This window comes from Leptinotarsa decemlineata, unplaced genomic scaffold (genome assembly GCF_025532065.1).
Source record: "Leptinotarsa decemlineata unplaced genomic scaffold, Ldec_3_MD MMD2_tig00000218_RagTag_RagTag, whole genome shotgun sequence".
Classification (NCBI taxonomy): domain Eukaryota; kingdom Metazoa; phylum Arthropoda; class Insecta; order Coleoptera; family Chrysomelidae; genus Leptinotarsa; species Leptinotarsa decemlineata.
In genome coordinates, this window is record NW_027412545.1 from 2,064,195 (window position 1) to 2,081,368 (window position 17,174).

The window sequence follows — 17,174 nt, forward strand, 5'->3', positions numbered from 1 at the left end:
AGATAATTTTGACATAACAACGATGAGCAATGTAGTAAAATAAAATACATATTCCTTTTTACATTTCATCCAATTTCAAACTAGGAGGTCAACCTGAACACAAATTTTCACTATTTGAAAACTCGAGTTATTATATCGTTCTTAATTATACGATTCTTAAACAATGGTTTGTACTCTTCAAAAACGGATTGAAATAGTGAGTTTTTACTACAAATATGACAAATCTGCAAAGACGAATCTCGTGTTTTCAACGAAAAACATAAGGAGTGAATCGTACAGAAGTTTTCAGAATTCATTATCAACACAAATTGCCTTACGGCCTTACACAATAAAAACTTTTTGTAAATTGTACAAAGATGCGTAGTTCAGCTTTGTTGTATATCACATGTTTCTGGGATGAATGTATCTTTTATTTGAATGGGCAAGTAAATTGTAAAAATTTCTGATACTGTCGTTGAATCACTCCATACGTTCTAATTTGGTAATTCACACCCAATATACTCAAGTATCTGTATCTGTAGAGTAGAGAGGGTAAGTGTAAGCCCACAGTACTTAGGCCACATGTGACCCATTGTATATCCTCCCGAGGAGTTGTCCTCCTAGGTCATCGTCCATCCTGTCCTTTCCAGGAAGGTGGACAGGTCTCTGTGAGACATATCCTCCCGAGGAGTTGTCCTCCTAGGTCATCGTCCATCCTGTCCTTTCCAGGAAGGTGGACAGGTCACTGGGAGACATCTCCTTTATATCGGCAGGTGTAGGCCAAGACTCGCCTAACACACACTCTCTTATTAACGGGCACTCGCACAGGACATGCCTGACAGTCTCATCTTCCAATTCACATATCCTGCATAGAGGTGTGTTCACTAGCCCCATATTATGGAGGTGTTTCCTTAGTTGACAGTGGCCAGTCAGAAATCCTACTGTTAGGCGTAGATTTTTCCTGGTCGTTGCCAGATATTTCTTCGGCGCCAGCTTCCCAGGGTCGCCCAAGGTGATCCTGGCAAGATTACATCCTTCAGTTTCGTCCCATATCTTTAAGGATTGGCTGAAGAGTCGGCAACGCGATTACCTTTACACCTGTCGTGCCCTTTAACCCGCCCCAGGATAATATTATTATCTACCGAGACTTTGGTTAAATCTTGGTGACACTCTAGTACTAGTCCTGAGGTTATACGTCGTCTGTTCAAGGCTAATAGGGCTTGTCTGTTGTCAGTGCAGATTGTTATGTTTTGCCAAAAATTCCTTTCTTGGTTATTTCTTTTGTAGCGATTGAGATACCAGCCAGTTCTGTTTGGACCACGCTGGTATTTTTTCCCATTTCCCATCTAATTCTTAGGCTTAGTGATCTAAAGTACACTCCTCACTCCGAGCCTTCTTTGGTTTTTGAGCCGTCTGTATAAATCCGTATTGCATTTGTTTCATCTGACTCTATGTTCTGCTTAATTTTTATTTTGTAGTGTTTATTAAACACAAACCTGGGTTCAATTGCATCGCTTGTTGCCTGTAGCAGAGGTTGCGCAGTAAGCGCACAGGCCCAGCCTCAATTGACCCATTCCCACTTCGAGGTTTACACCAGCCGTGCTCAATCGTACCATGGCCATTAACGCAACATCCTTAACGTACAGATCAAGAGGGGTCAGACCCGTGATTAATTCCAATATCCTTAAGTAATAAAGGTTTGGATAAAAATTTCGGGTACCCATATGATACTTCCATTTTTTTTAAATCAAACTTAAATGGTAGAGGATATTTCAATCTGCTGAATATGCAGTAACGCTATTCAAACTAGATTATCTACTGCGAAATGAGGTAATATTTAATGAGATGAGACTCCTATTGCGTTGTCCCAGTGCGACTGTTTTTCGATAATAACTTTCCGGGTCGATGGATTGGAAAAGACACCAAGATTCGTCGATTTGACTCCACTGGACTTTTTATATAGGGATGGTGGGAATCTAAAGTCTATAGGACGTACTATATTGTTGTAAATTATGCCCGAAAGAAAATAACGCCGGCCGCTACTGGTAGCCATAAACCAATGGTGACGTAGCTCGGAGCGCGCGAATGTACGATGATTCCCCACCACTCTAGAAGCAGCGAGAATAATGCTATCGATTTCGAGAGAATTTTGACGAAATTTTCTTGCGTATTCGATTACGTTATACCTATAAATGCTAGCTGCGAGCATATAGACACAGTCAAGTGGACGTTACAGTGCGGTACGCGGAGTGATCTAGTAAGGCGATAGACGTTCAAATAAAAGTTGAAGTATTTATTGTATTCAAAGTGAAATAAAGTTAAATTTGATTATTCAGTGTAGTCAATTATTGGTCAACCCACGGGGAAAACGTAACCGTATGCAAGTTGACGGTGCTCAGTTCCAACAATTGATGATATGAATTTTTTTGTTTAGTTTCACTTTCTTAAAGTTGACGAGTATCATTTTTTTGTCTCGATAGCTAATGGCTCATTTCAACTGGAAAGCCCTGTATGTTGATGAAAAATTATCTACTAGCTAGCAAAGACTATAATTTTCAAAAGTATCAAATATGAACTAAAAATTGTCTTTTGTACATGCTAGAAGGTAGGTATGTTTATTTTATGAGTTAATGAACAGTGCATGAATATATTACCTATTTATTATAAGTAAACTTTCTTGTTTCGTTATAGTCTAACACATCCATGTGAAGACTGTGATGCACATCATGGCTTCAAACATGCCATGAAACTGTCGAATAATACACAAAACTTTTTAGTAAGTTGGCTGAATATATCAAATAATAGCTCTTGTCGCCTAATCAAATCATATTACTGCTATCAACATTTATTGAGTTACCGCTTTTTGTGTTGGTGATGATTCTACGTTATGAGTGCTAGATTTTGAAATGCTGTTTATCATACCCAATGAAGCACCTTTCTGTGTCCTCCTAAAATAATACCCATTAAAATTATCAGCAACAAAATATTAATAAACTAACTCATTTGGAAATAATAGATTATTAAGTTGTAGAGCCAAATTAGTTGCACGCGTAAATCATTTCAACTTCAAATGTTGACTCTGACGTTAATTTTTGGGTTTTCGGGTAAATCCTATTGACAATTTCCTGCCTCATTTAAATGTTTTATTTTATTTTCCATGAAATTTATTTTGGTGATGTGGTAAAAACATGAACAGCAATATTTGTATTTTATTGCCTAGATATTTACCTAATTGATTGAATCATATCTTCAGGTCCTGGGTTTTCCCAGATTTTCTAACAGGCTCATGTTTGCCTACTTTTCATTCATAAGGACGTTTACAAACTATTAACTATATAGTCCACCAAACTTTATTCAAATTAACAGTGTTTTGTATTCTCTTCCAAGAAAGGTTTAACGTTATTCTTCAAATTGACATAACTGTTTTGTTTATGAATGGATTGGAGTAAATTGAACACCAAAATAAGTGTCTTAGGTTCTATGGCATTAATGAAGTTCTTCAATAATAGTTTCTTCAAATATCTCCCATGTATCGATATAATAGATAGATAGAACTTTTTTAAAAGAATTCAATGATTTATCACAATCCATTCATTGAAAATGGTTTTTGGTCAAAACATTTAGTCGTGAAACTAGCTAAAATGAAATGCGGCCATGGATATAAATATAAATGTCAATGTTTAACTAAAACGTCAAAATCAATTATTGTTATTTCCATTTCCAATTTCAATAAAAAAAGAAATTGCCGTTTCCAAATTTAGTGACAGATACGTTTAACAATATCCTAAACGGTTGCAGCCGCATGATAATCACTGCCAAACTAGATAAGAATTTGTTGGAATTTGGAAGTTTTGACAAACCTAGAAAATAGTGTGGCCGGCGAACAAAGGCTGAGGGAGAACAACATATTTTAAATTTTGTCTTGAAATATTAACAATTAATTAATTTCACTATTGATATTTTTTTATTTAACGTAAATCACTCACCTCGAGGATCACTTAGGCATTTTAAGAATGAAATGCAACTGCCCAGAATAAGAATATGGTGAACTTTGAATTTGATTAACTACCGACCATATAAAATTTAATATAATGGACCGATGAATGCAGTTTTGGTTGGCCCCGTGGCAACAACATGGCGCCCCTCTCCATAATGGACAATTGATCAAAGCTAATTTGAATTAAATGCTCCCAATTACGTGGTTTAGAAAACTGGGACCTGTGCAATGGCCTGTTTGAAACCCAGACCTGAACCCTCTAGATTATTTTCTATGAGGTTAACCCAAGAATCGTGTAAACCTCGAGATACTAGATGATATTAACCAATTGAGACTCGATTCAATTATAGAAATTTGGTCAATTTCCGCCAGATTTATTCAACATTGCATATTGAAACTAGGTCGGCTTAGTGCAAAATGCATCGAAACAGAAGGCTTACAGTTTGAACAATTTATAAATAGGTGTTGATAATTTTTTATTACAGTTTTGTTATTAATGTTTAAAGTTCCTATTGTTATTTTTGAATACTTACTTAGTTTCAGTTTAATTATTGTTTTTTCAGTGAATATTCATTATACAATACAATACTTCATTTTTCCTGAGACTTTTTACAAGCATGGAAATTGTCATATACACAGTAAAGATTGAAGTTGAAAAATATCAAGTGATAAAATATGGAACATACAAAAAAAATCAATAGTAGATATTGGAGATAATTATATAAAACAATTGAAAACAATTCATAGTATAAACAGTAGAATATTAACAAGCAAACAATCGTGATGTCAAGCAGCCAGATCAGTTTGAAAATATTCATCAAGTGAATGAAAGACATTTTTGTAGAGAATATTTTTAACGCAATTTTTGAAATTAATGGGATTTGAAATTTTCTGAATGAATGTTAGAAGTTTATTGAATATTTTTATAGACATAACATGAGGTCCGTTTGATACAGATGTTAATTTGTGTACAGGAACTATCAGATTATAATTTTGCCTGAGAGTAGCTATGCGGATAGTATCCATTTGCTGAAACTCATGGTAATGATTCTTAATATAAGTGACACAATTTAAAATATACATGGGTATCACAGTTAAAATATGTAACTCAGTAAATAACTGCTTACAAAAATCACCATATTTTTTTAAACACATGGTTCTTAGTATCTTTTTTGAGCAATCAACAGATCATTCAATTTGCTGCTGTTAGCGTAGCAGACTAAGCAATAATTTAGATTTGAGTGAACATAGGCATAGTAGTAACTTAATGAAATATTTATAGGGACAGAATTTCTGAGATTCCAAATGACGAAACAATGCTTGAATAATTTTATAGAAATAGAGTCAATATGATCATTCCAGGATAATTGGGAGTCAATGTTCAACCCTAAGAATTTGACTGATTTTTTCTGCACAATAGATTTAGTATTAGCTCTAACTAATATACTGCAGTCCATTTCTCTAAGCGAGAAAACAATGGTATTAGATTTATTGCTATTTAGTACGAGGCCGTTTCTGGCGCAGTAATTAAGCATATTAGCAACTGCAATATCAGCCTGGTCAGATAACCCTTCACAAGAAGAAGAACTCAATAAGAAGGACGTATCATCAGCAAACTGTACAGTACAATGTTGTTGATTAATATTAGAGATGTCGTTGACGAATAAGAGAAAGAGAGGACACTACCTTGGGGAACACCTGTTAATATGTTACGATTTTCAGAATGATATATTCCAGATTTGAGCCTAACCTTAACAGATTGTGATCTGCCAGTCAGATAAGTCTTAATCCATTTTAGACTTTGGCCGCGAATTCCAGTATCATAAAGTTTATCGAGGATAAGTTGATGGTTGATGGTATCAAATGCACGTGACAAATCAAATAGAATACTGAGAGAATTTTCGCCATTTTCAAATTTGGATAAAACATGATTGACCAGAGAAAGAGTAGCATCTTGAGTGGATAAACCAGATTGGAATCCATATTGGCTCTTTGCGAGTAGGTTATACTTTTTACAGAAGGATACAAGTCTGATGAGATAGGATTTTTCGAAAATTTTTGAAAATGAAGACAGCAATGCAATACCTCTGTAGTTGGAGATTAAGTGCTTATCATTGTTCTTGTGAACAGGAACAACAATAGCATGTTTAAGACACCAGGGAAATGAACCCTCAAGGAAAGAGAGATTAAGTAGGTATGTAAGTGGTTCAATGATTAGTTCAGCAACATACAACAATACTCTACCTGGTAATTCATCAATGCCACCAGAGTTCTTAGACGTTATGGACTTGATGATATCAAGAAGTTCAGTTTCGTCTAAAGGATGAAGAAAAAAAGAGTTTGTTTATATATCGTGACGATGTTCATCAGCAGGTTCAGAATCATTGATTAGATAATTTACAGTCAATGAAATAATCATTAAGGACTTGAGGAATAACAGGACCACCATGAACATGAGTTCCATCATCAGTTTCAAAATAATTCGGAAAACAATTGCTCATATTATTGGATGTTGGCAAATTTAGATTTGTTATCAGCTTCAAGGAATTTGTTACTGAAATACTCTTTTTTTGAATGATCAACTTTTTTTCTATGATTCTTCAACATAATTTTGTACTGCTCAATAACGATTTCATCACATTGAGTTCTGTTCAGATTGAAAACATCACGAAGAAGTATACCTTCATTGATGATTTCCTTGGTGATCCAGGGGTTGCCTTTACGAAGGTGGGTGTTGCTGATTTTACGTAAAACAGGCGGAAATGCTTTGTCAAATAGATTGAGGAATAAGGAGTAGAATTTGGAAAATTTAGTGTCAAACTCAATGTTGTTGAGATATACGAAGTCCCAAGATTCACATGACAGTAAGGTTTTGAAATAATAAATGTTTTGGTTATTGAACGCTCGTTTGAGAGTGTAGTAGGGCTCATCAATAGAGCAGGATTTAATTGAAAATGTATCCATTTTTGATAGGAACATTGTACTGTCAGTAGACGGAGATCTATAATGGCAGCTGATAAGAAATTTAGAATTGTAAGCAGTTATTTCAGTAGCAGCATATTCGAAATATCTTGAACATTATTAATATTTAAGCGAGATATTTTTTAGTTGTGATAAGATTTAACGAATATGGCAACTCCACCACCATCCAGATTTACTGAATTAATTTCATGATAACGAAATGTCTACTTATTTGAGGTAGTTTTTGTTTTGAAGCATTAATAAGACTAGACATCTCAAATGATGTGGATATGAAAATAAAAATTTTTAGTAAGAAATGAAGCTTTAATTAGAAACTATCATTTTGAGCTGTAGCCGCCTTTTAATTTAATCAGTTACCCGACGAATGTCGCTTTAGCTTGGCCAATTGTTTAAAAAAAGTAAACAAAATCGTTATTTCTGACCAAAAACCATTTTCAAATAATGAGTTGTGAATAATCATTGAATTCGTTTTGAAAAACTTCATACAATACAGGATATTTTATTATATCGTGTCGTATAAAAAATAAAGCTGGAGATGGTTTCTCAAGGGCGAAACGTCGGATTCAAAATACTGCATGTTGTAGAACGAAAAAAGTTGCTATGAGGATGTGATTTTGTTTATTGATAGCTCCTCAAATAACATGAGAGAAAAAAGGAAATCGCATATTTGTCGTTTTCTCAGGATATCTCCGGAAGTATTCGGAATTTTCCAGAAGAACATATATTCCAAGTATTTTTCTGATTTTTCTTTTCAAATGAATCTCAGAAAAATGAATCTCAGAATATTTAATATTCTTGATACTTGATGAAAATCCATATTGAAAGTAATTAATACAGTTTATTGTATGATTTTCACTATAAAGGGTTTTACAAAAAACGCGACACTATACAATAGCTTTCTCAACGCTTGTAAAGCGAAACACGTGTCGCGGTTTTTGTGAATTCCTTTATAGTGAAAATCATACAATAAACTGTATTATGGAGTTTTAATATTGTCATTTATTCAAAATGAAAAGGGAATGTTCAAGGAGTGTTAGGAATCACACTTTAAAAGGTAAGACCTCATTAATTCTTAGCTCGCACGAGTTTCGACTTCTGAGGGTTGTTGTTCGTAGGGGTGCGACAGCTGGTTAACGGAAAAACAGATTTTAAACAGATGTTTTTTAAACAGACTAGTTTTTTCTAAAAGGGGTTTTTTACCTTTCTACTTACCCACCATTGAACAAAAAATACGGAAAACTTTCAGAAAAACAAAGAAAGAAAATAACTAGTTTCTTTCGTATACAAACTGGAAAAAAGAGACCAATTTTTTTCCATTCAGTTTGTACTCTAATCATTCGTTAAGGAATTGAAACAGTTATCATTCATAGGAACATTACACAACGAAATATATGAATGAGCTAACATCGACTATCATCCTTAACGGTATAAAGACTGCAAGACTAACGTCGATGAGGTATCTTACATAAATGTATGTTGGATATAACTCAATGTCCAGCGTGGTATTAGCCGGGAAGTAGTTGGTTTTCGGTAGGCATTTACCAGAACCTACTGTGTAGGTAATTTGGGGGAGACAAATTTTAGGAGATTTTGTTTCGAAATATGATAAATATAGACATATTATAACATAACATAATAATAATGAAGATAGTAACTTATTGTTTTACACTGTAGCAAATGGTGAAAGAAGCCAGTCTAATCGAAAATTTAGATGCTCCAGGTGTATTAAATTCTATCATGCAAGCAATGGTGTGTCAAGATCAAATTGGCTGGAGAAAACAAGCTCGACGATTACTTGTATTCGCAACTGATGCTAGATTTCACTATGAAAAAGTTGAAAAGGTAATTTTTTGTAGTAATGATTAAAAAGTATCTACTTATATTCATGTTTTTAGCTTGGTATAACTAGCAAGCCCAACGATGGTCAGTGTCATTTGTCAGAAGAGAGAAATCACTTTCAGTCTTCTCGACAGGATTATCCATCTATCAAGCAAATCGGTTTGAAAGTTAAAAGCAATTCAGTTAACGTTATTTTCGCAGTTACAGAGTCGAATCTTGGAATGTATGTAGATCTCACCAAATCAATTGAAGGAGCAATGGTGGGCAAACAGGAAGGAGACTTTTCCAATATTAGAGCACTGATAGAAGAGCAATATGAACAAATATCATCTATAGTTGAATTGAAGCACAATGCTTCTACCGACGTCAGCATTACATTTTTCACAAGATGTCTGAATTCTATGGGAGCTTTGGTGAATACAAATATATGTGGCAATTTAAAGGCAAGTTGAGAATATTCTAACGAATTAAAGAATTAACTGTCCTAAACAAATTAATTTTTAACAATATTTCACCTCCACAACTAATTTATTTACAACACTTAGTAACTAACGCTTAATTTATCTTTACAGTTCGAATTCTAGGTACAGACTCCTTGGCCGACTAGAAGTGGCGCCTTTTTATATCGTCAACGAACGCTCCGGATCTCTCTAGGGATTTTGGCACTGGCCTGGATTATTCGCGGTGGCTTATCGAGTGCATTCCCGATGAGTCATGCGTTTGCCGGCTTCAGATTCATTACATTGCCCCCTTCTTGAAGACGTTTCGCCCCGAAATGTCATCCTTGGCGTGTGTTGATACCTGCAGGACTCCCCATATCTGCACTGTGAAGTTCGATGGAAGTAACACTCCACAGTCTTTATGCTTCTGGTCGAGCATCGTCTCCTTCAGTCTAGTAAGTCTCCTCCAGACATCTTCATAGGACGGTTTGTCTCGAGAATGCTTTTTGGTCACCAAGTAGAAGATGTTTCTCTGACCCTTCTTCAACTGTAGCAGTCCTCCGACTTCTGGATTCTGTTCTCGTAATGTTGGAAGCTGACCGAATTTCTTGTTGAATATCACAGCGATACCCTTGGACGTTTGGAGATCCTCTGCCACGCAGTGAACTAGTGCGTAATCAACTGGAACCTTGAAAAGATCTCGTGGCTCTTCTCGAGTTACCCCATGTATGACCTTCTGTCCGTTCGAGTATAAGGACATGAATTCCTAGAACGTCATTTCATCCTCTGGTGGTCTGAGGGCGCGAACTTGATCGTGATTTCCAACATAAGGAGCCAATCTATTGAAATGGACGACCATAGGCTTTCCTCAAGGTTGTATATGGATTCGGTAGACGAGGTCATTAATCTTTTTCGTGATTTTGTACGGACCTTTCCACGAGTTCCGCAACTTCGGTGATAAACCACGGCGTCGCTTAGGGTTGTACAGCCAAACTAGGTCACCGATTTCGAATTCTCCAGCATTCGCCTTGATGTCATAGGCCTTCTTCATCCTATCGCTGGCACTCCGGATGTTCAGACGGACTCGTTCATGGATGTCGTCCATTCTCTGCCGAAGCTTGCTGACATAGTCTTCTCCCGCAGTGTCTTGTTCTGGCGGCGTCCCAAATTTCAGGTCGCAAGGAAGCCGCAGCTCTCGTCCCATTATAAAAATTGATTGATTTTCTGGCTATTGTTTTGTGGTAGGTGCCTTTATTTGTTTTAAGTTTTATATCGGTCGATCTTTATTTCGCGCCTTTGTTCTAATATACGCAACTTCTTGATTTGCAAACTTTGGGGGTTCATTTCGTTGGGTATTTCTGTTTTCAATGACTTTTTCTTTAGTAATTTGGTTTGAATTTTGAATAGATTGATACAGTTTTTTGACATTTTCTTTGTGTTTTTGAACGTAATCGGAAACAATTATACGATGATTTAAATCAAATGAGTCTATTTTATTAATATGACCTGGCAAGGGTTTGGCCAGTTGACTCGTGCACTGCCGAACGATAAGCCAGCAGGAACAGGTGGAGGTATTGGTCCCAGTATCTTTGATGGTCAGAGACTATCTTGGACAAGTGGCGGTTTATGGTTTTATTCATTCGTTCCACCATTCCATCGGACTGTGGATATAAGGCTGTGGTTCTGGTCTTTCGAATGTCCAACAGTTTACATATTTCTTGGAACAGGTTGGATTCAAAATTTCTGCCCTGGTCCGAATGCAGCTCCAATGGGACACCGACTCGACATATCCATTCCTTTACCAGGACGTTAGCGACGGCGAAGGCTCCCTGGTTGGGCAGGGCATAGGTTTCTGCCCACTTGCTGAAGTAGTCCATGGCTACTAGGATGTATTTATTCCCATGGTTGGACTCTGGGAACGGGCCGGCGATGTCGATGGCAATTATCTCAAAAGGACTACCCACGTTATACTGGCGCATTGGGGCTTTCGGTCGTATCCTAGGTCCGTTACTGGCAGCACATACAGCACACTTTCTGCACCAGTCCTTGACGTCGGCTTGACAATTAACCCAGTAAAACCGTTGCCTTACTTTCTGGAGGGTCTTCGTTACTCCCAGATGTCCTCCAGTGACTCCATCATGTATTTCTTTTCTTTGAGCACCTCCCGTCGTCTGCTCCTGGGTACCACTGTCTGGCGCCTTTCTTCTGCACCGTCTTCACCAACACCAACACCCGCTTCAGAATCCCGTTTTCTAAGGTAAGGGAGTTCCATTTTGCCCAGTAGGACTTAACCGCTGCCGAATAACCTGCTACCTCCTGCCACGATGGTCTTCGGTTACTTTTCTTCCATGCGATGACTAAACCAAGATCTGGGTCTTTCTCTTGGTCTTTCTTGATCTTATCATCCTCTCAGTTGTCGTCCACAGCTCTAGTTCTACAAATAGCTGTTTCCTTCTTTTCTGCTCGTCGGCAATGTGAGCAGTCATCGGGGCATGGTCTCCGTGACAGGGCATCTGCGTTTTTATGGCTAGTCCCAACTCGATGTTCTATTTCGAAGTCAAATTTTTGTAGTCTCTCAATCCAGCGCGCTGCCTGGCCCTGTCCATTCCAATGATTGCATCGTCCTCGATGTCCGCCACCAATGCACGATGTTTCAATTTAGTGCTGCCCAACACCAATTCAATTGATAGTTCTCCAAGTACACTGGCTGGCTCCCCTGTTACGGTGCGTAGCTTCCAGCTTGACGGTTCAATTCTTGCCGATATTTCGGAATGGTTCTCGTCGCATCTGTATCTAGCAGCATGGTGCAAGGCTTTCTACAAAAACACCTCTGTCTTGTCGTTGGAGAACAGCAACATATGCGTTTTTTACGGCGGCTTGCTGGGTACAGGCCGACGATTGTCCCTTCTCATCGACCCCCTTTAGTTTTCCTGATTTGGTGTCGATTCTTTGAAAGCTGGACATTTGATACGCACATGTCCAATTTTCCCATAGTTCCAGCATCTTATTTGTTTCCTCTCAGGCAACACTTCTTTCATTACTTTCCTGATGGTGGCCTCAATATCAGCAGGCACTTGTCCATCTTCCTCGATAGCTCGAACTTTGCTCTGGCTCTTGTAGGATTGTTTTGCAGCCTCAAACTCTAGAGCGCTTGCCAGTGCATCCACGAGATGTTTGGGATGAGCTAGCGTCAAGGCCTGTCTCGTTTCTTGGTCGCGAAGTGTAGCAGGATATGCCAGACGGACCAATCGAGCTATGTCGGCTTCAAACTCCTGTAGGGATTCTCCTGATTTCTGGCAGCGGTTCTTCAGCTGTGAATGATAAACGTATTCTAGGTGGGCCTGTTCATACCGCAGCTCAAGATGCTTTACAAGTTGGTCATAGTCTTCCTGTTCCTGGGCCGTGAGGGTTTGCAGAATATTCGTTGCTTCTCCACAAAACGCCAATGTTAATGATACCGCCTTCTCTCTTGCATTCCATCCATTCGCTCTGGCCGCAGCTTCAAATTGTCGGAGGTAATTTGCCCAAGGAGTTTTTCCATCGAACTGGGGCGGCTTCATGGAGAGCTTTCCTGGTTCAGAACTGGCTTTGAACTCTTCCAGTTCCGGAATGGAGTTTTCGGAAACATTTTCTGTGGTGTGGGCAGAATTAATGATTTGGTTTTGCAACTTGTTAATTGTTTTCTTCATCTTGCTGATTTCTGCCTCGAATCCGCCTTTGATTTCATTGGCTAACTTTTTTTCCATTTTCTTCATTTCTGCTCCGATTTTATATTTGATCTCCCATTTGATTTCCTCTCTGATTTTGTCTATCTCTGCCTTGATGGTTCCTAACCTTTCTTCGAGTAGGCTTGCCACACTACAAAGCTCTTTCTTCAAGCCTTCTGCATTTTCTAGAAGTTCTTCCTTCAAGCTATTCGAATTCTCTAGAAATTTATCTTCCAAACTCTTCGAGTTTTGTTGAAGTTCATCTTTCAAACTCTTCGAAGTTTGTTGCGATTTGGTGTTCATATCGAGTTTGCTCATTATTGACCCCAAAACACCCCCCGAAACTTCGAATAAATATGTTTTGGGATCTTCTCCTGATTCAATCAAGTTATCTCATAGTGTCTTCTGGAGTACTGATTTCTTTCCAGAACAATCTAGCTCTCTCTCCTCCAATTCTTGCTTCAACTCAGCAACTTTCAAGTCCACTGAATATGTCCACTTATTTCAATCGAGTCCGAAACTCTTATTTATTTTCACAAGTCTATTTTTCGCGAGAAAGGTCTTTCAGTTTATGTTTCCGTAGTCCGGTACTGTCCACTTCGCGAATCACAACGAATCACCCGTCTATCTACGCGAAAGTTTTATAGTCAATTTCACCGTAATACAAAAATTGTCAACCAAGCGCTCACAAATTTATTTTAAAAATCCACTTCTGATCACCAATTGCAACGAATTAAAGAATTAGCTGTCTTAAACAAATTTATTTTTAACAATATTTCACTTTCACAACTAATTTATATACAACACTTAGTAACTAATGCTTAATTTATCTTTACAGTTCGAATTCTAGGTACAGACTCCTTGGCCGACTAGAAGTGGCGCTTTTTATATCGTCAACGAACGCTCCGGATCTCTCTAGGGATTTCTTCACTGGCCTGGATTATTTGCGGTGGCTTATCGAGTGCATTCCCGATGAGTCATGCGTTTGCTCGCTGAGATATCGGTCAGGGCCAGCTTCAGATTCATTACAATATTTTTAAATGAATCCTCCCGTATCAAAACATTTCGCATACACAATGAATTTGCACAATAATCCCTGAATTCAAATATATCTACAGTAGATAAATGATGAATGAAATGAATGAATTTGAGTTGAGAAAAATACATCCATACTACTGCAAAAACTACTTTCAATTATTGAGTTTGATAGTTCTGCACCCCGGAGGTATAGAGAGAGCACCATGTCACATATACTATATTCAGGAGGAGAATCATTATAAGATACACAACGTGCTGTATGAGAAGTATACATATGTCTTTCAAATCATGAACACGGCCAAGTCTTGGTGTAACACCTGGGGTTTTATGTGTAACACTGGGTAGAGAACAAAATTTCTGTATGGTTGATTTATTATTCCCATTTTGGTTTAAAATAGACATGATGTCCTTAACCTGCAGGGTATCATTGGATCAGGGTATACTTAGCAATTTTTATTTTACATTCTTCTAATTCATAACTACAAATTATAATGTTTTATATTTAAACAAAATTAGTTTTCACCATATTTTAATTATCTGCTCAAAATACAGAATATATCAATGGAAAATCTATATTAATACCCCCAGTCCGACTCCTATTAATATTATCTTAAACGTAATATCAGAAAAAACATCGAATGGTTCTTTTGGCGGTATTTTCGCATTCTTTGTCGGTGTTTTCGCGTTATTGTCGCATATCCTTATTTTAATGGCTCGTTAGCGGCGTTAGAGATGTAGAGGGTAGACATATCTCAATGATTTTGTGGGTAAATGGCAGTGCTATTTGCTTGAGACAACTATGTTGCTTTCTTTGATGTAGCGACATGTTTGCATTCTTGAAATTATTTGACTCTCAGACAAGACTGAACGAACTATAGACACTCTAGTATAGTATATGCCTGGAGGAAGGTTTTGAATATACAGATATCCTTCCTTCAACAACGACGACAGGCAGGAAAATTGAGAAAAATTCCAAGGTGGATGTTTATGTAACATAACACTTTTTTTTCTGTGAAGTATTTATCAAAACATATACTAATATTTAAGTTGAATGGGGTATATTTTTAGGAGAGATAATTTTTTGGAAAAAAACGGTTTTGGCTCTCTACTTCTCCATCTTTATACAAAAAATGTGAAATATATTCCACATTTTTGTGTATAAAGATATTTTGTCCACATTTTCCAAAAATTCAAAAGTTTCTACAGGTAGATATTTGTGGCGGAGAATTCGAGGTTGTCTTGTTACTGATCATTCAATTTATTTTACTATATTCACTAAATGCTCACTTCCATAAGGACTATGTTAGATAATAGACTAATTTATAATCAGAAAATCTGAAATCTAGAATAGGTATATTTTCAAATTGAAAGGGTACATTTTTAGGAGAGATTTTTTTGTATCAAGGTGAAGAAATAGAAAGCAAAAACCTTCCTTTCCCAAAAAATGTATCTTCTCTTTTTTATTTTCCATCATTATGAGTTAACACTTTTGTTTAATGTATGTATGTTACAACTTCTAAAAAGTTGGCAAGGAGTTAATGAAATAATAAATGAAGTATAAATTTTTGGTATTTCAAATAATTTTTATTGTTCTTTTTTGATGATGAACACTTGTAAGACCTAGGAGTTGACAAAATAATTTGAATCGAATCCACAAAATTCTGAAAAAATTACAGAAGGTCGCATAATAATGCTATTAAAACTGTTTTTGTAGACTGTGAAGTAAATTTAAGGAAAATGTCGAATATTAACCCAAATTAATTATGATTCACCTTTAAAACCTTATTATCTACGTCCTCACATACATATCGGTTTTATTTTGTTATGAATGACTAATATTTTTCCATAGGGAAAAATTTGTATATATATTTGTTTCAAAAATGTTCGCATTGGTAGTTAGTAACAAAGGTTTAAGAACTAGTGATATTGTTCTAAATCTAGTTGTTACTCGAAATATTAAATTTGCATCAAATCCATTTGTTATATTAACAGTTGGGTTTCGCTATTGCATTTTACACCTCTCTCCAATGAATATTGAAATATGTATCTGGTTATCTACAATAATAAAACAATCTGCAATAATGAAAATTTTGAATTAATACTGCTATTCTAGGTAGGAGATATAATCGATTTCCAAATTGAAATAGAAGTTCTGAAATGTCCCGAAAAACGATCTGATTACTTTCAAACCATTCAGATCTATCCTGTTGGAATTAACGAAAGTTTGACTATCGATTTGGAACTGATCTGTGAATGTGATTGTGAAAAAACAAACGATAGGGTGAGTTAGTACCTATTAATAAAAAGTATTTTTGTTTATGATTTATAGATATTTTCATTGTAGTTTTATATGGAAAATGCTACAGCCTGCAATTATCTCGGAACCTACAAGTGTGGAGTATGTGAATGTTATCCAGGGTCATTTGGTAAACACTGTGAATGTATTATGAATGAAATATTTAGAAATACAACTACCCCAGACTGTATTCCTCCTGATAATTCAGGCTCAGAGTGCTCGGGAAGGGGACAATGCATATGTGGTGTTTGTGAATGTGAATTAAGGGAGAACTTCGATGAGGTGAACATTTTTATTAATTATTTCATAATTGAAGTGATAATGTCAACTGTAAAGATGAAACATTACAGTTAATTTGTTAATTTAACTACATAATTTTTGAAGAAATGATGTATATGTAGTATGTAGGATGTTATTTAAAGTTGTTTTGACTATTAACAGTAAGTGGATCGTGTATATGGTTGACTAAGTTTCTTGGCTGATGTAACAAGTTTGGACTTCCATTATCTATGAAAAAACCATAAAATGAAGAAGAATTAAATATTTAAATAATTCAAAATACTAAAAATTGCCGGATGAGCAATGAGTATGAATTAAGGAAAAGTTAAAGTGCTAATTTGTAAAGCCAACAAATTATTGTGGCCTTAAATGAAAATGAAAATTGGTTAACAATAAATGAATTATCAAATATTCACAATTAACGAAAATGAAATGAAAATTAAAAAAGTCAGTTGATGATTTCGATAACTTCAAGACCAAAATAATCCCAAATTAGCATTTTTACTTTTTCTATTCTTTCTTTTTTTCTATTCTTTTTACTCATTGCTAATACATTTTTGCTCATTTTTTTTTCTGTTTTAACTAACTCATCCGAATAGTTCATTCCGATGATTTTG

The 17,174-nt window shown here is 36.2% G+C and overlaps 1 protein-coding gene across 1 annotated transcript in view; it reads left to right on the forward strand.

The window, feature by feature from the left end:
* The window catches only part of mys (position-specific antigen beta subunit myospheroid), a 58,528-nt gene that overhangs the window by 11,428 nt on the left and 29,926 nt on the right, over nucleotides 1-17,174 (forward strand). Inside the window, exons 5-9 of the mRNA XM_074173338.1 lie at nucleotides 2,671-2,755; nucleotides 8,633-8,800; nucleotides 8,854-9,244; nucleotides 16,100-16,263; nucleotides 16,327-16,560. Of these exons, the coding sequence (XP_074029439.1) occupies nucleotides 2,671-2,755; nucleotides 8,633-8,800; nucleotides 8,854-9,244; nucleotides 16,100-16,263; nucleotides 16,327-16,560 (1,042 nt within the window). The remainder of the gene's footprint in view (nucleotides 1-2,670; nucleotides 2,756-8,632; nucleotides 8,801-8,853; nucleotides 9,245-16,099; nucleotides 16,264-16,326; nucleotides 16,561-17,174) is intronic.